We start from the raw sequence: 24,389 nt of genomic DNA on the forward strand, positions 1-24,389 counted from the left end.
GTCAGCACAGAGCCGGGTGTGGGGCTCAGTCTCACGAACTGTGAGATCATGACCTGAGCCAAAATCAAGAGTCGGATGCTTGGGGCGCCTGGGTGGCGCAGTCGGTTAAGCGTCCGACTTCAGCCAGGTCACGATCTCACGGTCCGTGAGTTCGAGCCCCGCGTCAGGCTCTGGGCTGATGGCTCGGAGCCTGGAGCCTGTTTCCGATTCTGTGTCTCCCTCTCTCTCTGCCCCTTCCCCGTTCATGCTCTGTCTCTCTCTGTCCCAAAAATAAATAAACGTTGAAAAAAAAAAAAAAAGAGTCGGATGCTTAACCGACTGAGCCACCTGGGCGCCCCCTTAATTATTTAAAAAAAATTTTTTTTAATGTTTATTTATTTTTGAGACAGAGAGAGACCGAGCATGAACGGGGGAGGGTCAGAGAGAGAGGGAGACACAGAATCTGAAGCAGGCTCCAGGCTCTGAGCTGTCAGCACGGAGCCCGACACGGGGCTCGAACTCCTGGACCGTGAGATCGTGACCTGAGCCGATGTCGGACGCTTAACCGACTGAGCCACCCAGGCACCCCATCCCTTAATTATTTTTTAATTAAGAAATGTCCGTTAATAGTTAAAGAAAAATTTAGATATGTATGTTTAGAGGAAAACTAGTGTATTTTCTCACTGCTGTCAGCCTCTCAGCGCAGAGCCCGCTTCAGATCCTCTGTCCCCTTCTCTTTGTCCCTCCCCCACTTGCGCTCTGCCCCAATTAAATAAATATTAGAAAAAAAAAAAGGTAAAGTTTTTCCCCCAACTTTTCAAGATGCATAGCAAAAAAGTAAGGGGGAAATCCTTTGGGGCCAAAACAACTACAAAGCATGAATTTTGGAAGGTAAGTGAGTCTCAGAAGGCAGCAAATGCCACCTACCTCTGGGAACATGGTTTCAACAGCCCATGTAGGAGGGACAGGAGGTGAGCCTCAGGGCGGCCCCCATTGGGAATCAGGTGGCAGACCCATCTGTAAAGCCAAGACCTTCCCTGAGCTATGTTTAATGAAAGAGAGACCTAGAAGAAAAAATCCCACTCCTCAAAGCAAGAAAATAAGGAAACTCTGAATCTTGTTCGAAGGGAAAAAAACAACCCAACCTGAGGATTTAGTTTCAAGTTGTCCTGGCATGGGAGTGACCATAAACTCTTGGCAGAAATATATAAATCCTCCTGGAATGAGAAATTGTGTTTTGAATGAATCAATGAACAGTTAATACAAAAAGGTCCTCATATGGTTCTGAATCAGGATGTCGGAGCCCAAATACATCAACGTTGCCTTTCTCCCAAGGTTTCATTTAAATATCCAAAAAGATTTTTTAGAGGAAAAAGCTATCTTCATAATTATATTCATTGATATTGTAGTATGCTAGGAATTCAGAGGTGAATATGAAACAGTCTTCTCTTTTATGGAGCTTACATTTTATTTGAGGAGACAAATCTGTGTTTTATGAGCTTGGTGGAGGGAGGTGTTTATTACAGTCAGGCAGGAGATAATATTAAGAAAGTGATGATGGGTGGGTGACAGTTTGGTTGTATATGGACTTATGTAGTTGGCTTTTAATTCCGGGCTCCATGACTTGTCATTGGAAGGAATAGATTTTATGGCGGATATACTTCAACTCAGGACTCTTCAGAATTAAAGAATGGATGCTGAGAAAGACATAGTCAGAGTTTGTCCAGTTACGCATAAGCTTGCTCGGTCACTAAACCCAAAGTTGGTAAAGGCAGGCCGTACTTCGTGAGGCCAGGTGACTTGGTTTTTAAGATTATCTAAGAATGAAATCAAGGGAACTGAGATGAGCAAAGTCAAGTGCTCTAGCACTTTTGGGTAGCATCCTTACCAAGGGTTGATAGTCTATAAAGTTTCATCTCTCTTTAATGTTTGTCAAGGTGTTAGGCACATGGTGTATGCACCTGCTCTAGGAGCCTTTTAGGTACCTGCCTAACAGTGCTGGGCACAGTTGCCCCAGTACCACCCCTCCCTCCATCCCTCTTCTTCTCGGGCACTGGGAACTCAGGAGACTGATTTCTTGTTGGCTTGTCTGTTTCCTCCATGACCTTGTCAACCATCGAGGGACCAGGGCTTACGTAACTTTGTTTTGTTTTGTTTTTAATCCTTTCCCTTTGAATGATTAAAACCCAAAATGGATCCAGTTACTTTAGCAGATGCTTTTTAAAGAAAGGTCCTTGGTACAAACCTCGTAACCCTGCTTTGGGATGCAGGGAAGAAAGTTATGTTCTTTCCTTTCCAAACTGTTTTGACACGTATGTATGGAAATTTTGTGTAATTTTGAAGATATATTTTCTCTCTGTATAATTATGGCTAGAAATAAATGTGGATAGAAACAGAATGTGTTTTCCACACTTGAGAATGTACGGTCCCCGCGGTTTTCTGCCCTGCTATGTCACAGTCATCGTGGGTAGAGCCATCACCGGGCTGTCTCACAGCGACTGCCGCTGCCTTATTCGTCAGGTCCCTGCAGGTTTCCATGTTTGAGAAGGCTGATGGCCGTTGAGGCATTTTCTGGAACATCTCTGGCTGGCTAATTTTGAGTTAACACCAGTGACATCAAAGGCGTTAATTAGTTAACAATGGTATTTCCCATTTCCTGCACACTCACTAGGAGTTTTAAGCCTGTGCTGACCACACACAGTATTTCATTTAGTCTTCCCGATGGTCACGAATGGATTTTATTACCTGCATTAATAAGGAAAGCGCCAGAGTTAGTGATGTGCACATCTGGAACTGGCACTTGGGTCTTTCTGATTCCTGTGCCTATCCCATCCTTCCAGACAGCCAGCTTCCTGTTTGTTAATAGCACAGCTTCGTTTCCAGTGGATAAAACGGGTGTGAACGTGCTTTCAAGTTGGGGAGGGAATGGTTAAGTTAGCATTGGAATTCCTCAGAGCCCGTCCTATGAATAAAGCTACTTGTCTTGAGTAATCTTTCAGTTACTTTCCATTGGAACTTCATGCAAATGTCTGGGCCCTGTGGCCTCAGCTGTCATGGCCATGCAGCCTATTGAAAAACTAGAACAAGATGTGTTGATTAATACTCCCTAAAAGAGCAGCAGATCTGAAATGAATTTGGGAATTTGATTTCATGTCAAAATTTGGTGAAGCTTGTGGCCTAAAATTTTGCCTGGGACTCTTTTATATCCCCCAGATTCTTGTGCGGTGGATGTCTCTGCTGACCTAACATGGCTTTTCACAGGTCCCATGGGCAATGAGGGGCTTTTCAGTCAAGTGTTTTCCGGGGGCTCTGAAGCAGTTGTGCCCAAGATTTTCTGGGGCTTGAAGTGATTGTAGTTCTATTTATAGTGTTTATCATTTGGTTTCTTATTAGGTTCAAATGATACAAAGAATCAAAGAGTATATTACCGATGAGAGTATTCCAGTGTTTCATCTTTAAATGTTTTTTTAATGTTTATTTATTTTGAGGGAGAGAGAGTATGAGTGTGCAGGGGAGGGGCACAGAGAGAGGGAGAGAGAAACCCAGGCAGGCTCCATGCTGTTGGGTAGAGCCCCATGTGGGGCTCTATGCCGCAAACCATGAAGTCATGATCTGAGCTGAAATCTAGAGCCAGTGGCTCAACCAACTGAGCCACCCAGGTGCCCCTGGTCTTTCATCCTTAATAGTGTCCATGAAAGAATCCGTGGGAACTCTGAGGGATTAGAGGCCACGGCTTCTCATCTTGCCTAGGCTGTCATCCTTATTTTAGATGGTGGCCTCGTTGAGCATACTGGCTATGACTACTGATATTTTACATCCCCCAACATCTTTTACCGTATTTAAAACCAAAGGATACAGTTGATGGTCTGGGAGTTTACAGGTATGTGCTGAAAGCATTAAGTACTCCTGCCTCTCCTGTGTAGACCTCCTTAGTCTCCTGCCCATGATTGCACCTCACTGCGCTGGCATCTCTCTGCAGCTGGTACTGTATGCTAAGAGGGCAAAGACCTTGTCCTTTAAATCCACATCCCCATGGATCCTGTACCTAAGCATAAAGCTTCTACAAGAGAACATAGGGGAATATATCTGGGACTTTGGGGTAAGCAAAAGTCTCTTCGGCAAGGGCACAGAAAGCTTTAACCATAAAAGAAAAATAAATTGAGCTACTTTACAATTGATAAATTAATAAATTGAGCTCCTTCACAATTTCTGCTTATCAAAAGACTCCTTTTGGAAAATAAATGTGCATCAGACTGGGAAAATAGAACATTGAGAGTATATAAAGAATTCCTATGACTCAGTAATAAGACAAATGATATAACTTTAAAAAATGACCAGAAAATTTGAACAAATGCTTTATGATAGAAGATATAGAGGTGGCCAGTAATTGTATGGAAGCATGTCTGACACCAGTAGTTATCAGGTAAATGCAAACTGAAGCCCCCAGAATGACTGAAATGGAAAAGACTGATAACATCAAGTGTTGGTGAACATGTGGGGCAACTGTAATTCACTTAGGTTACCAGTGTGAATGTGAAATGATGCTTCCACTTTACAGTATATACCTCAACATAACAAAGGCCATATGTGACAAGTCCACAGCCAATATCCTCTAAGATCAATAATAAGACCAGGATGTCCACTATTGTCACTTTTTTTCCACATGGTACTAGTAGTCCTAGCCACAGCAGTCAGACGAGAAAAAGAAATAAAAGGCATCCAAATTGGTAAGAAAAAAAGAAAACTGTCACTACTTGCAGATGAGCTGATACTATCTATAGAAAATCCTAAAGATGCCACCAAATATCTACCAGAATTAATAACTGAATTCAGGAAAGTTGTGGGACGTAAAGTCAATATAGAGAAATTTGTTGCATATCTATACACTAATAATGAAATAACAGAAAGGAAGATTAAGAAAACAACCTCATTTACAATTACATCAAAAGAACAAAATTCCTAGGAATAAACTTAACCAAGGAGTTGAAAGACCTGTACTCTGAAACCTATAAGAAATTGGTGAATGAAATTGAGATGACATAAATAAATGGAAAGATATACCATGCTCATGGATTGGAAGAATTAACATTGTTACAACTCCATACTACCTAGAAAAATGTACAGATTCAAAGCAATTCCCATGAAAATATCAATAGTATTTTTCAGAGAACTAGAACAAAGAATCCTGAAATTTGTGTGGAACCACAAAAGACCCCAAATAGCCAAAGCAGTCTTGAGAAAGAAGAACAAAGCTGGACGCATCACACTTCCTGAATTCAAACTATCCTAGAAAGCTATAGTGATCAAAACAGTATGGTACTTGTACAGAAACAGACACATAGATCAGTGAACAGAGAGCCCAGAAATAAACTCAGGTTTATATGGTCAATTAATCTATGACAAAGGAGTCCAATGCATACAATAGGGAAAAGACAGTCTCTTCAATAAACTGTGTTGTGGAAAGTGGACAGCTAGCTACATGCGAAAGAGTGAAACTGAACCACATTCTTATACACCGTATATAAAAGTAAATTCAAAATGGATTATAGTCCTAAATATAAGGCTTGAAACTATGAAATGCCTAAAGGAAAACATAGGCAGTAATCTCTTGGACATCAGCCTTAGCAACACTTTTCTGGATCTGTCTCCCCAGGCAAGGGAAGCCAAACAGAAATAAGCTGTTGGGACTACACCAAACTCAAAGGGTTTTGCACTTGCAAAGGAAACCATAAAACAGAAAGGCAACCCAGTGAATGGGAGGAGATATTTGCAAATGATATATCTGATAAAGGGTTAATATCCAAAACAGAAAGAACTCATATAACTCAAAACCAAACAAACAATCTGATTAAAGACCTAAATGGACATTTTCCCCAAAGAAGACATCCAGATGGCTAACAGACACATGAAAAGGTGCTCAGCATCACTCATCATCAGGGAAGTCCAAATGAAAACCACGATGAAATGCCACCTCACACCTGTCAGAACGGCTGTTATCAAAAAGACAAAAAAAAAAAAAAAAGTGTTGGTGAACACGTGGAGAAAAGGGAGCCCTCGTGCACCGTTGGTGGGAATGCAAACTGGTGCAGCCACTTTGGAGAACAGAATGGAGGGTCCTCAAAAGTGTAAAAATAGAAGGACCATATGACCCAGTAATTCTACTTCTGGCCGTTTACCTGAGGAAAATGAAAATACTGATTTGGAAAGATACATGCACCCCTGTGTTTATTGCAGCATTATTTATAGTGGCCAAGGTGTGGATGCAGTCCAAGTGTCTGTCTGTGGACCCACATGCACACACTGCAGTGTTACTCAGCCATGAAAAGGAATGAAATCTTGCCATTCACAATAATGTGGATGGACCTAGAGGACATGATGCTAAGTGAAATAAGTCAGACAAAGACAAATAACATATGACCTCCCTTACATGTGGAATCTAAACCCCCCCCCCCAAAAAAAATGAACAGACGATAACAGTGAAAAGACAGACTCATAAATACAGAGAATATACTCGTAGTTGCCAGAGGGGTGGCTGGATGGGGGAAATGGGTGAAGGGGATGAAGAAGCACCAAATTCCAGCTGTGAAATAAGTGAGGCACAGGGATGAATAGTACCACGGAGGGAATATGGTCAGGTGATACTGTAAAGCCTCTGTGGTGATAGATGGTAGCTACGCTGATTATAATGAGCATTTGATAAGGTCTGTAATTGTCAAGCCTTTATTTGTACACCGAAACTAATATTTTCGGTCAACTATAGTTCAATTAAAAATTTTAAAAAATTTCATATAGAAAATGATGCCTCTCTGAAAAGAAATCCTGCACGCATTGGCAGTCCTTCTGTGTTTCTCCCCTGCTTCACCCCAAACCTGGGAAATCACCGTTCTATTTTCTGTATTTGCCTATTTGGGACATTTCACAAAGAAGGAATCAATCATACGATATATTCTGTGTCTTTCACATAGCATAGTGTTTTCAGGGTTTATCAAAGTTGGGGTGTGTATCAGTATTTCATTTTCTTTTTAGTGCCAAATGATTTTGATTATTTGGATATACCACGTGTCGTCTGTCCATTCTTCAGTTGATGGACATTCATGTTGTTTTACTTTTTGGCTATTATGAATAATGCAGCTGTGAACATTCATGCGCAAGTTTTTGTGTGTATATATATATATATATTTTTTACATTTGTTTATTTTTGGGACAGAGAGAGACAGAGCATGAACGGGGGAGGGGCAGAGAGAGAGGCAGACACAGAATCGGAAACAGGCTCCAGGCTCCGAGCCATCAGCCCAGAGCCTGACGCGGGGCTCGAACTCACGGACCGCGAGATCGTGACCTGGCTGAAGTCGGACGCTCAACCGACTGCGCCACCCAGGCGCCCCAATGAATATATATATTTTAATTTCTATTTGCTATATACCTGGGGTGGAATTGCTGAGTCATATGATGACTCTCTGTATAATCTTTTGAGGAACCACCAAAACTGTTTTCCAAAATTGCTGCACAATTTTACATTCCCACCAGCAGCGTATGAGGGCTCCAGTTTTTCCACACTTATTATTACGTGTTTACTATGTTAGCCTTATTGGTGGGTATGAATGGTGTATCTTTGTGGCTTTGATTTTCATTTCCCTGATGGCTAATGTTGAATATTTTTTATGTGTTTATTGGCCATTTGTGTGTCTCCTTTTAAAAAAAAATTTTTTTAAAGATGTTTATTTTTGAGAGAGAGAGACAGAGTACGAGCACTGTGAGGGGCAGAGAGAGAGGGAGACACAGAATCCGAAGCAGGCTCCAGGCTCTGAGCTGTCAGCACAGAGCCCGACGCAGGGCTCGAACCCACGAACCAAGAAATCATGACTTGAGCTGAAGTCGGACGCTTAACCGGCTGAGCCATCCAGGCGCCCGCTCGTTGCCCATTTTAAGTTGGGTTGCTTGTCTACCTATTATTGAATTGTAAGAATTCTTTATATATTCTATGTATAAATCCTGTATGAAATATAAAAAAAAATGATGCTTTCACTTTAGAAAATGTCCAGTGGTCGTACGGGGGCTGTGGTGGGGGACGGAGATTGAGTGTGAATGTGACTAATGCAGGAGAAGAGGGAGATGACGCAGTGGAATCCAGAAAGGCGGTGAGGATTTAGGGAAGGAAGAGGCTGCTCACACTGGAGAGCAGGAGGCCCGGTGTCTGGGAGGGGTGCTGGGTGGGCTGCTGCCGTGGGGGGACACGGGCCTGCCTGTTACTTTCTTGTTCTGCCTGGAATATCCGTGTCTGGCTGACCCCTCCTTCATCCCCACCTCCTGGAGAGTCAGCCCTCATCTGTGTTTCATCGAACTCTGAGCAGTTCTTCCTACATTTCTTCACTGTTGTCTTCCCTGAGGGCAGGCGTCTTTCCCTGTTCTGTTCCCTGTCGTGAGCCCAGCCCCAGGGGCAGTGGACTCCAGAAGGCATTCAGTGAACAGGTGTCGGCAGAATGAGAAAACACACACATCAGAATTGTCCCATTTGGCTGGGTCACAGGTAGGCAGCAGGCCTGGGGTTACGAGGGCACACTGGTGTGCCAGAGAGGGCTCTGGGTTTGTGGTTGTAGTACCCAGGGGCTTCCCAGTGTTTCTGAGAAGGGGTGACGGGCTCTGAGCTGTGCCCCAGGAACACCGGTCTGGCGCGTGTCTGTGAGTGGATAAAGGAAGGTCTCGAACGCTGGTTGGGAGACCATTTAGATTCGTCCTCCAGGTGAGGGCCCAGGTGAGGACCATGGAGGTGGGCACGGAGAGGGCACTGAGGAGCACAAGTTGGTGGGGCCACCAGGCTGTGGTTCTGTGCTCACACAGGTATCTGGGCAACAGGCTGATCAGCGGGGCCAGCAGAGGGACCTCCTTAACCGGCATAGCCTTGAGCAGCAGGGTGGGCGGGGACCAGCCTCCCTCTTTACAGGTAGCTGTGGCACAGTGAGGTCAGCAGAGCCCTGACCCGAATTCTGGTCTGGTCTCTGACACTTCTGGACTGTGTGATTTACATAGCTGCTAATACCTCTCTGAGCTTCAGATCCCTTATCTGTGAGCTGGGGTACAAATAGTTGATGGGATTGTTGTAATGATTGAGGTGCAATAGATTTGCTGCCGTTTGAGAAACAGAAGTTGTTACTGCACCACGGGGGTGTGGGGAGAGTCCAGGCAGGTCATGGATGAAAGAAAACTTTCTGGAAGCGTGAAGGCTGAAGCCCAAGTCAGGTGTTGTGGTTGTTAACCGCTCATTGTCTGGTTATGTGGCTCCATATGTTTTCTGCTTTGAAAAGTTGCGTGTTTGATGGAGGTCCCTTCCGAAATCCTAGTGTCTCGGTGAACTGTCATTCCTTTTCTTTTCTAAGGGAGCTAAAAGTGGATGCCGTGTGCTACATAACAGATGCCTTTGTTCCAGAGTTACGGGCCTTACTCACAAAAGGACAGGAGGAACTTGAAGAGATGGGTCTCCTAAAGGCTTTGGGACTTGTGTGTATCACCGTTTCTGTGCTTTTCTGGGTGGTGTCTTCAGGGTGTGGGAACTCGGCCTGGCCCTGCCTCAGCGTTTCATCGTGTCTCTGTTTTATGAAAAAGCTCTTTTTATGTGTTTCATTTCTCAAAAGCTTTTTCTTCCTGTCTGTGCTTCAGCTCTCCGAAGAAGAAAAAATCCAGCGATACAGCATCCTCTCTGAGCTCTACGAACTGATTGGCTTCCATCGGAAGTCTGCGTTCTTCAAGCGTGTGGCCGCTATGCAGTGCGTGGCCCCGAGCATCTCGGAGCCCGGGTGGAGGGCCTGCTACAAGCTGCTCCTGGAGACGCTTCCCGGCTACAGCCTGTCGCTGGACCCCAAGGACTTCAGCAGAGGTATTGGAGGTCTCACTGCTGCAACTGTTTGGCCCAGTTCCCCATGCATCGTTTGAGCACTTGCCCTCCCGGTCAGACACTGTGGTTGGCGATGGATGGGGTTCAAAACGACCAAGCCCCCGCCTGCCCTTGGGTACTTACGAGAATACTTATGATGATCTAATAAACAAAGAGTGGTGCTTTGCTTGGGGGCTGGCGTTCTTTTGGCTGGTCCCTGTCCTGGCCCTGGTGGTAGAGATTGGAGTTCAGGGCAGAAATAACCGGTAAGTCGTGGACGCCTGTGGGATTTACGTTCAAAAAGCTCAGTGTTGTTGGTGGAAGAGGAGATAGGGCTGTGAAGGTGGGTACAGGCTCAGTTCAGCCACCTTCCAGAGAGGTTTCGTGGGAGGAGGTTAGCGCTCGGGAAAAGGGCAGAGTTTTTAGAGTAATCACACAGTTGTTCTGTACAGAGAGGATAAAGGGTATTTTAAAAGTTTCCACTTGCACACTGAATAGAATCCCCGTTTACCGTGTTTCAGAGAGACAGTAGGCAAGGTCGCCGTTGCTTTCCAGTTACCTTTTTTTGGTGCCCTTTGAATGTAACTGCAAGCCGGCTCCAGAGGGAGAGCCGGCTACCCAGGCCTTCTGTGAGTCACCAGGAGTTGTCTGATGTGTCCTGTGAAACATAACATCTGAGAGTCCAGGGTCGGAGGCTTCCTTCTGGACGCTCTTCCCTGTACCTCACTGTTTAACTGCCAGCCGCCCTTGGGTCTCAGCTGAATGTCACCTACGCAGAGAGGTCCCCCAGGGTCCCTCAGCCTAAGTGGAACCTGTTTATCTTTCCTCTTTCATCGAATCCTGTTGTTCCTCCTTCTGGCACCTTCCATAATTTGCACGTGCATTTAAAAATCAGTTGGGGCGATGGTTTCACACATGCTTCCCATACTAGCCTGTGTGCCCTGTGGGAGCAGAGCCCCCGACTCCCACTGTGTCCCCTGGCCGGCACACGGCAGGCGTCGCAAAGCCTAGTGAGCGGCTACAGCTTGGTGTGTTAGTTGCCAGTTGTCGAATAGAATTTCTTGATCTTAATTTTTGAATGAGATGAACAAGATAGGTTTCTTTTAAAAAGTACAGCAAACTTGCACATCTTCAAGTGATTCGGTACTTTTTTAGCCTTTTGTTTGGGAGGGGATGCTTGCCATCGTTTTGTGAAAGAGGTTGAGACCGAAGGTAAAGAAGTGCGATCAAATAAACTAAAACTGATAAATGTTGGCTGGCTATATTTTTAATAAGAAATAAAAATCACTTTAAACTTCATCTCCGCTGTTGCTCTGGACCACTTCAAACATTTCTCAGAGAATTAGATGGAAATGTTCTCAAACCCTGAACCTGCGGATGAAAGTAAATTGTATTCTCAGGACCTGAAATGTATTTCTATTTCTTGAAATGAGCATTTTCCCTAGCTGGTTACAGAAAGTGAGGGTAGGCACACAGAAGCATACGGTGTTGTATTGGCCAGCTCACAGGGCTGCGTATTATCATTTTAATCTTGTGTTACTGTGTATGAGGATTTGTGAATATGCTGTGTATATGTGCTGTGTATGAAGATCAGCCTTTTCCTGAGTGAGGGATTCAGTCTTCCCCAGGAGCTTTTACAAAAGAGACTGGCAGGGCAGATGGGTTTGCTTAAAGGCAATTGTTGACGTAACAGACTCTCAAATTGGGAGAACTTTCTGAATGCAAGAGTGTTGAAAATGTTATCACTTGGTCATATGTTGCAAATCTGTCTTAAGAATAAAGAGAGTCACCTTTTATTGCGGGAGCAGTTTGAATCACATAGAAATTGTGGCTTGTACACTATTTAGTGTTAAGAAAATTTGTGCTCAGCCTTACTCATAATTGCCTGTGGCAGGAACTGTATCATTATGTATTAAAAAAAAAAAAATCAGCATAGGGATATTTGCCCGATGTTTAAGCGAAAAAACCTTCTTGATGTCCTAGTGTTGAGATTCGTTAAATTAGGTCATTTAGAATTCATGGCTTGGTTAGTCATGAAATTGATTTCAGCTTCTTAATCCTTTTTAAAATCTCTTATTTCGTTTTGGCATTCGATCTTTGCTTCTTTTGACAGTGAGGAAGTATTGCAGGGACTTGTCTTTCTCTGCGTCCCCGTGGTATGATAAGTGCTGCTGTTTTCCATTCCCAGTGTTTTTGTAAGACAGACTCTAGGGTATGAGGTAGATTTTGTGGTGTGTGTGTCTGTGTGTGTTCATGCACCTCCAAGACTTTCAGCTTAGAAAATTATTATGAAGTAACTTAAATATATACAAATTAAGGAGAATAGTACAATGAGCCCATCACCCAGAGCAAGTGATTATCAAGAGTGTGCCACTTTGTCGTTGGTGGAAGTGTTTAGGGCAAATCCCAGAAATCATGTCATTTTACCCTACGTGCTTAAGTTGCATGCCTGAAAAAGAGGGCATTGCCTTTCATGAGGCTTTCAACTTGACCCACATGCTGTGAAACCCCACCGTGTATCAGGCATCCCACCAGGCGTTAAAGATACTTGGGTGAATAGGACACAGTCCTGGCTCCCAAGGAAATGGAGGGTCGGTGGAAGGCATAAATCACGAGGTTATAGGTGCCTCACTGTACCTGCCAGATAACGCCTGTGGGGCCGAGTCTGTGCACGATACGGCAGCAGGACATGAGAGGGAGGGATGGCCAGCCGCGTGCGGCAGGGCAGTGGGCGAGGAGGTCAGTGGGGGCTGTGACTGGAGCCCTCAGTCTTCTCTCCCAAGCCATAGGGCCCCAGACACGCAACACTGTGCAGTGACATGTGTGTTGGCATCCCATTACAAGGTCTCCTTCATGAGGGATCTCCAGGTAGAAAATATTTAGAAGTAGTAATTGTTGCCAGAGGGAGATGGAATAAATAACTCTAAGATTCTGCGGTCGTAAAGAGGTAATTTTCGATGGCTGTGCAACTGACTCCCTCACCTTAAATTTTACCCATGCTGATTTATTTCGGAGGAACAGCTGCAGAAGTCTGTTGGTAACCTTTTTTTAGCTTTTGAGCTTTTCTTATAGGCTAAAGTAAAAAACAAACAAACACATTTTCTAATGGCCTTGGTGGTTGCTAACGAAGGCCTATCAAGTACCAGTGTTTCTTTGAAAAAAGTTGTGTATCTAACTCAAATACATGCCATTGGAAACATAATCTTTTATTATAACCTTATTGTAATGATTTCCACGTGGTTATTTTTATTTATTTGTTTGGGGGGGAGAGAGAGAGAGAGAGAGAGAGAGAGAGAGAGAGAGAGAGAGAGAGAATATGCAGGGGAGGGGCAGAGAGAGAGAGGGAGAGAGAGAATCTCAAGCAGGATCCGCACTGTCAGTGCGCAGTCTGATGTGAGGCTTGGTCCCACGAACCGTGAGATCCTGACCTGAGCCGAAATCAAGAGTCAGACATTCAACCGACTGAGCCACCCGGGAGCCCTTCAAAGTGCTTATGTTTGCATTGTGTCTTCATAGAAGAGAAAAAGTGTACCATAAACCACTTTTTTAACTGTATGAAAACACCTATCCCTTATGAGGTCTTTCTGGGGTACGTAAACACGGCACATTTCTCTTGTCGTCCTTTGGTTTGATAGTCGAGGCACTTGTCTTTAAATCACCAGGTTTGACACATGCCATCGCACGTGTTTCCACGGAGGCTCGCGTCTTCGGCTCCGTGGCCGGCGCCCTCCTGGAGCCCTTTGAGAACCTTCTGTGACTTCCATCCCACAGGTACACACCGAGGCTGGGCTGCTGTCCAGATGCGTTTGCTTCATGAATTGGTCTACGCCTCCCGAAGGATGGGGAATCCTGCTCTTTCCGTCAGGCACTTGTCCTTCCTGCTGCAGACCATGCTGGATTTTTTGTCCGATCAGGGTGAGTGAGTTCAGACTACCGCCCTTTTCAGCGCTCTTGGCTCTGGCCCCCGTAAACACTGGGCTTAGGTCTAGGTGGGTGGTGCTTCCCCATCCTACATGTCCTCTGCTCCCCGTGCTGCCCTCACTGTCCTCCACGGGTGCCTGATGCTGCTGCCCAGCATTCCCTCCCCTCCCGGACCCTCTCTCACCCCACTCTGCTGCTTCTGTGTCTCTGGCTGGTGCCGGGATGCGGGATGCCCCCCCCCCCCCCAGCACAGGCCCCACTTCCCTTTGCCTACATTGTATCAGACAGAAATGTCCAGTAGAGCGTGTATATAGAGAAGTGCCTGGTTCATCAGAACGTAGCTCAGTGCATTTGCCCTCGTGACTGTTACCGTTTCTGTAACCGGCAGCTGGAGGGGAAACGTGACCAGAACCACAAGGACCCCTGTGTGCCCGTCAAGGGTGGCTTCTGTCTTGCTCTTACAACCAAGGGTGCCGTTTGCCTGTGTTTGTACCCATGGCATCATGTGGTATCTGTGCCCAGGTGTCAGGCGACTTTCTTCTGGGCCCTTCCGTCGGTCGTCTGCTCCTATGGTTACTGGGTGGCATCTGTGTTTTGGGTTTCGGTCATAATCTGTTTATTTCCAGCCCAGATTCCACCCTGGGTCCAGACACTTGGCCACTTGCAGGGCACGGCCCTTTGCCTGGGCCACAGCCGCTTGGAAGGGAGCACGCCAGCACTGGAGCTCTGTGGTGTCCCCGGCCCACCGCCCCTTCTGCCGGGGCCGCTCAGCCAGCCTGTGTGTGTTGCTGGTTGGGCCCCGTGCCCTCTCTGCCCTGGAGATGAACGAGTGGGGAATTTATTCAGAAGTGCTCCTGGGATCGATAACCGAAGGAGAAGGAGGCGAGGTGGGGCAGAGGGAGCTGAGCCTCTGTGCGGTGTCAGCAGAGGCCCCGCCGGCCCACGGAGGGCTCTGTGCTGCGATGGCCCGGCAGTGCTGGTCTGCACTGTCGCGAAAGCCAGGCCCGGTGCCCGGTCCTGCCGTGCCTGCCGAGGCAGTTTCTGGAGACGACTCCCACAGCTGCGTAAGGCCTCGGCTGACCCCGTGGGACTCTGAAGCCAGGATGGCCCTTCAGAGAGACAGCTTGCTGGGTGGTGAGGGGCCAGGCCCGACTGCTCCCACAGCCGGGCCCTTGATGCACGCTGCTCCCAGGAGGGGGCATGCTCGCCCCAGGAGGGGGCATGCTCGTGGGCGGGCGGCTCTCTCCAGCAGAGAACAGTCCGGAGAGGGCAGCACTCCCGTCCCTGGTGGTGCGCCGCTGTCTGCCGCAGAGCAGACAGACCTCTTTCCAGGTGTCCCTGTGGGGATCTGCCACGGCTCGGCCACCGCAATCCTTCACCGCGCATCCTCTGTCTTCACGGCTTTAGCGTTAGTGGGTATTCCTCCCCCTCTGCCTGCTGATTTCCCCCGCCTGCTCTCCTTTCCTGCGGTCATAACAGTCTCCTTTGCAACAGGATGGAAGGGGGGTGTGAGGCTTAAATGCGTTAGTTCCAATAAAGCATTTATCCTGGAGCTTATACTACAACTGGTAATGGTTAGCTTCAGAACAAGCACTCAAGTTGGCATGCGATTGCCTTTACAAAACCAAGAAAACGGTCGGTCTGACTCACGCGCTTTTCTAAAACGGGAGAGGAAAGGGGTTCTTTCGTAGCTGTTACAGCACAAGTGCGGCGCTGCGTTTTAGGCAGAAACAGTTGAGGACCTTGGCTCAAGGTGAAGCTCAAGGGTGCGTCACAGGCTTGGGTGAGATTCCTCTTGTGGGACCTCCTCCTCCACGTCCCGTGTGTCCTTGAACTTCAGGCTGGCCGCGCGGACTTCACGTTGTACCTACCACATGTGCCCATCGTGTGCCGTTTTCTGTGCCCGGTGGCACCTGCTGGAACTTGGGACTGTCACGTTCCTCAGGTGACTTCCACGGCGGTCTCGGAGCGAGGAGCTCCCGTGACATCTCGCTGCTAATGCCCTTGACGCGCTTGCCACGTCCCGCGGTTATTTGTATCTCTTTGGGCTTCGCTGCCCAGACAGAGTCCCCCACGGACGGCGGGACAGCTCGTCCTCTGTGCCCACTTGGTTTCCGCTGCCTTTGGTGCGGCATTTGAATTGTGTTTGTCTTCCTGCCGCCTGCAGAACTCAGCCATTGAGGACTCGCATGGCAGCTGGCTTTGTGAATGGTCCGCACCTCGGTTTCTCTGAAGCCAGGGTTGCAGACGAAGGCAGAGTTCCCAGAACGGGCCGTCTCTAGTGTCCAGTGGTGACGCGGGCATGGGTCTGTCCCTTGTCTGCTGCACTGAACGTTTGCTTTGCGATGGGCGACTGACTCTCCTCACCGCCCCCCTCTCCCCAAGGGTGCTTGAACCGCCCCCTGCCCCAGCAACCGTGACGACATAGTGTCCGGTCTGAGTGGAACCTGCCCGCTGGGCCTGAGAGTTCTGATCCGTGGCACGTGTCCCTCCCCACTCTCGTCACGGCCCTGCTCTCTCTCGGTACCGCTTTCCCACATGCCTCACCTCTAATTGTGTGCCACGTGGCACGACCGTGAGTCGCGAGGACGGGGCCCCACGTCCTTGTCCGGAGCTGCTCACACCTTCGTCTGCTTCTTCTTGCAGTTTTTTCTCTTAAATGTGCACCCCCTGTCCTGCAGCAGGGCCTTTGTGCTCCCGCCCCCCTCTCCGTTCCCTGTCACCAAGTGACTCCTCCAGGTATGGACTCCCTCTTGGCAGCTCCCTCTTGGCAGGTGCTGGCACGACCAGACCCTCCCACTCTGTTCTCTTCCTCTGTGCGCTGCTCACGGCTGTGGTGAAAGATCTGCACATCACTAGCTGGTCAACGTCTGTCATCCTTCCTGGAGCTCCGGGGAGGAGGAGCTTGCTGGTTATTGGAGGTCATGTCCGTTGGTGATCTAAAGACCTTGAGTTTGAAAGCAGAGGAACTTGGGGTGTCTGACTGTTGAGCAAAGAGTCGTCTCCTTAAAGGCCTGTGTGTAATGAATGGTATTTGGGTAATTGGAGTCTTCAGAGAAAAGGACAAAAGTCAGGAGGTCTCAAGAGTTCTTTCCTCTGATGGCTGTAACCTCGGATCGATAGTGACGTTCTCCCTGGGCCTCCATTTTCTCATTTGTACAGCTAGGGTGGCACAGTTGTGAGATAGTTTGTTATTATTTTAATGATCAATATTTTAGTTTATTGGGTGACCTTTCCTCTGGAGAGCTCATGGTATCATTTATACAGTTGATAGTTAACATTTCTACATATTGCTGCATTGAAATGAAGTGTGGACTAGGAAACAGCCAAGAAAGAAAGAAATGATCCTGGGCTTGAGGGGGGTGCTTTCTAGTCTTCTTGTCCTACGTCAGACTGCTTGGGCGTTTGCAAGGTGAAGGCGCCACGATCTGGGGCTTTCTTGCCCTTCCCTCTCCCACATGTACCCCAACTGTGTGCAGATCTGAGTGAACTCGTAAGATACAAGGACGGTTGTTAACACAAACGGCTTCAGTTCCCAGCACTCTTGTCAGTTTTTGCAAGATGAAAGTACTAACTTGAGGATGTATGGACATTTCTTGAGAAGCGTGACTGCGTTAACCTTTTACGATCACTGATGTGGGGTTGCTTCTCCTGACTGGGCGTGCCAGCTCCCGTGGCATCGTGGCAGTGCATTGGTGAGCCCCGTGGGCTGTAGGTGCAAACCTGGTCCTGTGTGCTGCCCAGGGGCCCCTTGAAAAGGAGCGGGATCCCTGACTTCACGAAGGCTCAGCGTGGCGGGCGCCCCTTCCTGCTCTTACTTGCCTGTGCCCTGGCTGTCTGCATCTCTGCCTACGTTCTGGGTCACGCCTGTTTCTGCCGCCTTCTGACTGTGACACCCCCTTCATGGAGCCTACCCTGCTCACGTGGTCCTGGCTCCCAGCGCTGCTGGTCTTTCCCCTCCCCCCCCCCCCCCGCCCCCACAGCCTGTGAGCTCCTCAAGGACAGGGAGTGTCCCCTATACCTGGCCCAGAACCTGGCTCCTGGTAGGCCCTGCGATGCTGTGGGGCGAGTGGGGGCTTCTGTCCCATTCGGTGTGCCCCTGCCGTGCTGCCCAGCTCCTGTGTCTTCTAGCTGGCCACTTTAAGAATCCCTCTAGCCTTTGACCTTCTGCAGCAGGGTTCGGGAAGCCACTGCCCGGGGGGCCAGCCCCAGCCCGCCACCTGATTTTGATTCTTGTGTTGGTGGTTCTAGGATGGCTTTGTAGTTGCTGACACCCGTTCCCGTGGAAAGTAAAAGGCTTGCTGCTTTCACATCAAGTTACTTAAAGGCAAGGGGAAAAATTAGGTAGAGGTTGAATCTGACAGATTCAAATGAAAAGTCCCAGATGAGAGGATAAAGATTAGCCACACAGTACGTGTGCTCCATGAGTGCAGTGCAGAGAGATGCCCTGCTTTAAGTAATTCCTGTTGGTGCCTTGTGAACAGACGGAGGGTGGGGGTGGCAGTGCTGCTGGGACTGTGGGACAGCCAGTGAGTGAACCTGTGTTAGGGAGCTTCCTCCATCAGACTTGGTGCAGCGTGTTATGGCGGCAGACAGGGTGATGTTCTTGCTGTAGGTTCAGATGCTTCGTTAGTGAAATTTAAACTTCGCATGGTTGCTTGGGCTTGTCCCTGCTGGGGACTAATGGGTTTTTGGGTGTTACTGTGTTCAGTATTTTGCTGGAGGCGACTGGGTCGAAAACCTGTCAAAGCTGCAATTTCTTATCTACTTGGCAGGATTCCTGTAGATTAGAGAACAGGTACCTGGATTGAGTGCAGTGTGTCTGATGCAAAGAAGCGCCTAAAAAGTGTCCTAGGACATTTCTGTTGTTTCCTGCCCAGGGGACCAGGACTCCAGCTCCTTGGTCAGAGGTCAGTGGTTCTTTTGCCCGAGGTGCCTTAAGAGGACCTGAGAGCAATGGAATCTCAGGTGCCTGGGCGGCTCAGTGAGTTGAGCGTCCGACTTCGGCTCAGGTCATGATCTCATGGCTAGTGAGTTCGAGCCCCATGTCGGGCTCCATGCTGACAGCTCAGAGCCTGGAGCCTGTTTCAGATCCTGTGTCTCCCTCTCTCTCTGCCCCTCCCCCACTCACGCTCTGTCTCCCTCTGTCTCAAAAATAAATAAACATTAAAAAAAAATTAAAAAAAAAAAGAAATGGAATCTCTCATCAGGAGAACGGCAGAGTGAGTGCAGAGGGCTGGTCGGCGTGCAGATGTTCTGAGTTGTGTCATAGGTGATGCACAGTAGCACCATCCTCCTGTCTGATGGCAGCGGGGAGGGGGTAGGGGGCAGGTGGGAAAGCAGGAGAGGGCCAGGGGAGGGCCGGGCCGCCGAGGAAAGGCGGTCAGTGGGTCTGGCACTCGAGCGCATGCCGTCTCCTTCCTGGCCGACGTCCCGCACCCCACACTGAAGTTGTTGGGAATGTGCCCGTTGCTGCCCTGCCACTGAAGGTGTGGAGTGAGATCAGGCAGTCAGGTCGTGGTCCCGCTGGAGGAGCGCAAGAATCCCAGTCGCTGTGGTCTAGAACGTGAACTCGATTGGCTGTTAGCACCCGAGGTCGCTGGCCTCTACCCCTGAGGTGGTGTGTGGGGCGCCTCAGGGCCCGGAGCTCAGAGCTAGCCTCAGTTTCCCTGTCCTAGAACGGGATTACAAGGTGCATCTTGTGAGGGTAGTGTGAGAGTGAGTGAGGTAATGCGGGCCAGTGCGGGCCTCTGAGTGGCCACTGTGTCGCCCGTCCCCACCCACAACAGTTGTCATGCTTTTCCTGTGGGAACTCGAGTATCTTACTAGACTGTATGTTTTAAAAGAAAATGTGTTGAGAAGGCACTCGCCACCATACGGTTCACCCACTGAAGGTGCCCTGGTACATCCCCAGGGTCATCTGGCCGTCAGACACTGTCGTCCTCCCTGAAGGTGGCCTTACACCTGTCAGTCTCTGTCCCCTTTCAGCCCCCGCCTGAGCCCTTGGGAGGCATGCCGAGGTGCCCCAGAAATAGTTTTTTTAATGTTTATTTTTGAGAGAGAGAGAGAGAGAGAGAGAGAGAGCGCGCGCGCGCACAAGCAGGGGACGGGCAGAGAGAGAGGGACACAGAATCCGAAGCAGTGGGGCTCAAACCCACGAGCTGTGAGATCATGACCTGAGCCAAAGTCGGATGCTTAACTGACTGAGCCACCCAGGTGCCTCAAGCTGGGTACCTTTGAAGAGGTTACCGAAGCCTGGTTTCCTGGTCTGTTTTATTTTATGGGAATGAAAGTCCGTGCCCTACTCAACTGTGAGAGCCATTGTGAAGCACAGGTGGGATGGGAGATGTGGGGGCTTTGCAGGTGTCGAGAGCTACTGCTCATTACCGTGGTAACCGCTCCTTCTTCGTCCCCTCTTTTCCCTCCCTGTCCCCCCACATTTCCTTGTGTCATCCATCAGTCCCATGTATCGCATTCTGAGTTGCCACAGACTTGGATTGAATGCCGTTGTCTTTATGACTTCCGTGACCTTGGACAAATAATTTAACTTCCTTCAGCCCTAGTCTCCTTGCCCGTACACTGGGGACGAGAGTGGCTCACAGGCTGTGAGTCTTACACGTTTGGCGAAGTGCCGAGGGTGGTGCCTGACCTCGTCGTGTGCGTTCAGTGGTAAGAACGTTTTAGGTGATTATCTCTAGAGAACCGGCTTGAGGAAGAGCGCTGGCTAAGGGGAGAGAGGAGTCCGTGTAAACAGGTGGGTACAGGAGCATCATGGGGCAGTTGACAGTTCTTTTCAGAGGTGGAAGAGTGTTAGGGGTGATGTTCCATGAACAAGGTGACCTTGACCTTGAAGAACCAATTGGTGTTTGCCAGAACAGACTGAGCAGAAGAAATAGTGTCACTTAGAAGATCTTTCTCTAATGCTGGTGGAATTAAGAGTGTTTGCTGTGTTTAGGGCAAGCTGGCCACGGTAGCTTGGTGGCAGTCTGTTGTCTGGGATTTGGGGAAGCAGAGTGGATGACCAGTGGTTGTACCGTACGACCCAGCCGTGGCGGTCCTGGGTGTCCCCTCAAGACCCGAGAAAGCACGTGTGCACACAGACACTTGGCCACCGGTGGTCACAGCCACACTGGGCGTAACGGCCCTGAGACGGGACCAGCACAAGTGGCCATGGACAGATGAATGGATGAAGAAGACGCGGGGCGTCCTACCTGGATGACTCTCTCTTCCTCATCCCTTCCTGCTTTCCTTTTCCCTGCCATCCTTCCTTCCTCGTGGCTAACTTGTGCTCATCCTTCACGTTTCAGCGTAGACACTACGTTTATACTTTCCTATGAAGCCTTTCCTGGGCCCCCAAGGCCATCTTGGGTTCCTCTGCGGTGTCCCCACTGGCGGATGTAACTTGCCTACAGGAGCACTTTGGACCCGCTCTGTGCCTATTGCTTGTCTAATGGACAGACTGCCCGCTGGGGCTGCAGGGTCTCTAACCGGTCGTTTCTTGCCCCTGGCACCTCGTGGTGTGCATTGGTGTGCACGTGTTCTTGAGTGCACGAATAAAACACGTTTTCCTCTTTTCAAAAACAACTTTATTGAGATTGAAATCACGGACCATACAATTCACCACTTAAAATGTACACTTCACACTTTCGTATGCTCACAGATATGTGCACCCCCATCACAGTCATTTGTAAACATTTTTATCACCTCAGAGAGAACCCTGTCCCCTGCAGCCGGCTAGGGGCACGTGTTGGCACTCACGTCGTGTTGAATGCATTCATCGTAAGTACTTTGGTTTGCTTGCTTTCTTTTCCTGGCCCGCTCTTGCTGTTCCTGGCAATGCCGTGGTGAACATCTTCAGGTCTTTGGCTCTTTTAGCAGGAGGGAGATTTTATCCGGAGAGGGCTCACGGGATCAGTCATTTTGGACGTTTTTACTGCTGTGGAAGCATGTTGCCAAATTGCCTCTGGAAGCTTGGTTCTGATTACACTGCTGGCAGTGTGCTGCCGATTCAGTACGTACAGGGTGCTGCCTTGGTGTTTTAATTTGTATTTTCTTGGTAACTTGCAAGGCTGAGTATTTTTCCTGTGTGTCTGTATGCTAATTGCGTGGCTTTCACATGAAATCCTTCCAGTGTTCTCATCACCTTCCTGTGTCTTGCCTCATTCGAGTCTCATTGGTGGGGTTGGGAGGCAGGTAGGGTCCCAGCCCCCGGCCTGTCGAGGTTGCTGACGTTTTGAGATGCCGAGTACTTCACCCAGAGACTCCCAGTTATTCAGGGCAGGCAGACTCTAGAAGCCGGCTTTCAGCCCTCGTCAGAGGACATACGCACAGCTAACTGTAATATCTGTCCCGTGCCATAATAGACCTGGATGGTGCCCGGCAGCATAAAGGGGTTGGGACTCCTCCCACAAGCGTTTCACTGGACTAAAGCTGAAAGTGTCAGGAAAGTGTTTTAAACATTTTTATGGCGGTCTCCCCAGCAGACCTTGACATTGGACACAGAGATGCCACCTGTGTCCCTGAGCAGGCCCCCTCTCCCCTCCCTTCTTGCTCTCCTGGCCCCTTCCACTGGGGCCGCCAGGACTTAGGCTCTGCTGTGGCAGATGCCCTGTTTCGGCTCAGCCTTCTTTCCTTCCTGAATGGTCCGTTAGCCGTCTCCTGTTAAGCTGGTGGCTCTTGAGCGTGGGGGTTTGGAAACGTGTGGGCGTGTCCTGGAGGTGACTGTGGTCACGTGTGTCATCTGCACTCAGTCGCCGGGAACAAGCAGCCCCGGGCAGGGGTGAAGCCAGCCGTGCATTCAGGGCGCCAGCAGCACCCTGGGAAACTGCTCTCCCCTGAGGGCCCCGCTTCTCCTATAGCTTGAGTCCTCGCGGCCTGGAGCTGGGGTGCAGGCCTTTCCTGTTGCTGCTTCTGGAGTCCTCCTTCAGAAACCCCCACTCTTCACATGGGCACGTTGTCGGGACCCATCACCCCTGCCTTGCCTTTCGTTGGGGTCGTTTTCTTTTTTTTTTTCTTTCTTTTTTTTTTTTTATTCTTGAGGCAGGGAGAGACAGAGAATGAGCATGGGAGGGGCAGAGAGAGAGGGAGACACAGAATCCGAAGCAGGCTCCAGGCTCTGAGCTGTCGGCACAGAGCCCGACGCGGGGCTCGAACCCACGAACCATGAGATCATGACCTGAGCGGAAGTCGGAGGGTCAACCGACTGAGCCCCCCGGGCGCCCCAGTTGGGGTCATCTTCAAACAGCCCGATCGTCCTCCTCACTCTTTGATACCTTCACCTGCTGGCCTGCCCTCCCCCGCAGCAGCTCCGCTGTCTCTGTTCTCCGTGACCTGAGTGTCCCTGGGCAGGGTCCGTTCAGCACTCTCTTGCTCTTGTCCATGGGTGCTTTCTCCTGGCGGATGTCAGCAGGATTCTGTCCGTGTGCGCAGCTCTCTCCTGTCCCTGGTGTCGAGCTCTGCACCCCAGATGACGTGTCCCTCCGTACCCCGCTCGGCCAGACGCTGAGGCCAGAAACCGGGAAGGCAGTCCTGACTCTTTCTGTTCCCTGTCAGACCCTCCTCTGAGTCCTATCAGCAGGTCCTCAGGGTCTCACCTCCTCAATAGACCCCCGATGTGGCCGCTTGTCCCCACCTGCGTCCTTACAGGCACAGGGGAAACCACTGCGAGGTCTCAGCTGCCCCTTCAGCCGCCTGGGGTCTCCCTGGCCTGGAGCCCTGCACCTGCTCTCACATTCATTGCTTTTCTGCTTCAGACCGTCCATGGGCTCCCGTCATGTTGAGGAGTCGACTGGCCCCACATCATTCCCTCCTTAGCCCCCCAGACCAGCCTCCTTCCATCCGCTGCTCAGCTTCAGGCCTTGTTGCTTTTGTCTCTGTCCTCCCAGGAAGCTTGTTTCCACCCTGTCTCCGGACCGTGTACTTGGGTCTTTCTGCTTGAATCGTCTCCCCAAGATGTTCGTGCGACTGCCTTCTCTGTGTCCCTCGGGTCCGAGTTCACGTGCCCTGTTCGCCGTCTGCCTCGTGGCACCCTTATCTCTTTGCCCCTTCGTGGCTACTCGCCCTCCTGGCCGGAACACGAGTGTGCTGGGGGAAGGCTCCGTGTCCTGGGCACGCTGCCACCTAGGACCGTGTGGGGCAGGTGCCGCTCACTGTTTGTTCACTCACCGTCCAACGAGGGAAGTTGTCCAGTTTCTCTCCACCTCCTCTTCCCCTTTTATGAAGTGGGCACCCAAGCCCGCTTCTTGTGGAACTGTGAGGATTAAGACCCATCATCCCTCCTCCGTCTGCCTTGCGGCCGGAGGCTCCCGAGGCCGAGTCCCTCCTCTCCTGTGCATCACTCAGCTGCGTGTGGATTCGGGTATTTGGTGCAGATAACACTTAGCCCTCGGGGGAAATACTCACACGTCAAAAGAAAACGTTGCTGAGCCAACCGTTAGCTCAGAATGTGCCGGACCAGTTCCAGGGCCCCACTCTGGAGCCAGGACCCAGGACTCAGGAGTCTGTGTTTCACCGGGACCCCTGGGAGGCCAGAAGAGCCGGTGTGCTCCAGGGGCTGGGAAATGGCCTTTGAGAAGCAGTGGGGTATTTTTCACGGAGTCCTCGTCACTAATTCCTGAAAACC

The 24,389-nt window shown here is 49.6% G+C and overlaps 1 protein-coding gene across 4 annotated transcripts in view; it reads left to right on the forward strand.

Moving 5' to 3' along the window:
- The window catches only part of TRAPPC9 (trafficking protein particle complex 9), a 575,975-nt gene that overhangs the window by 69,613 nt on the left and 481,973 nt on the right, over positions 1 to 24,389 (forward strand). For all 4 annotated transcript variants that reach the window (XM_032592000.1, XM_032592002.1, XM_032592001.1 and 1 more), the window contains 2 exons: positions 9,634 to 9,850; positions 13,619 to 13,762. In XM_032592000.1, coding sequence (XP_032447891.1) covers positions 9,634 to 9,850; positions 13,619 to 13,762 — 361 coding nt within the window. The remainder of the gene's footprint in view (positions 1 to 9,633; positions 9,851 to 13,618; positions 13,763 to 24,389) is intronic.

This window comes from Lynx canadensis, chromosome F2, assembly GCF_007474595.2.
Source record: "Lynx canadensis isolate LIC74 chromosome F2, mLynCan4.pri.v2, whole genome shotgun sequence".
NCBI lineage: Eukaryota > Metazoa > Chordata > Mammalia > Carnivora > Felidae > Lynx > Lynx canadensis.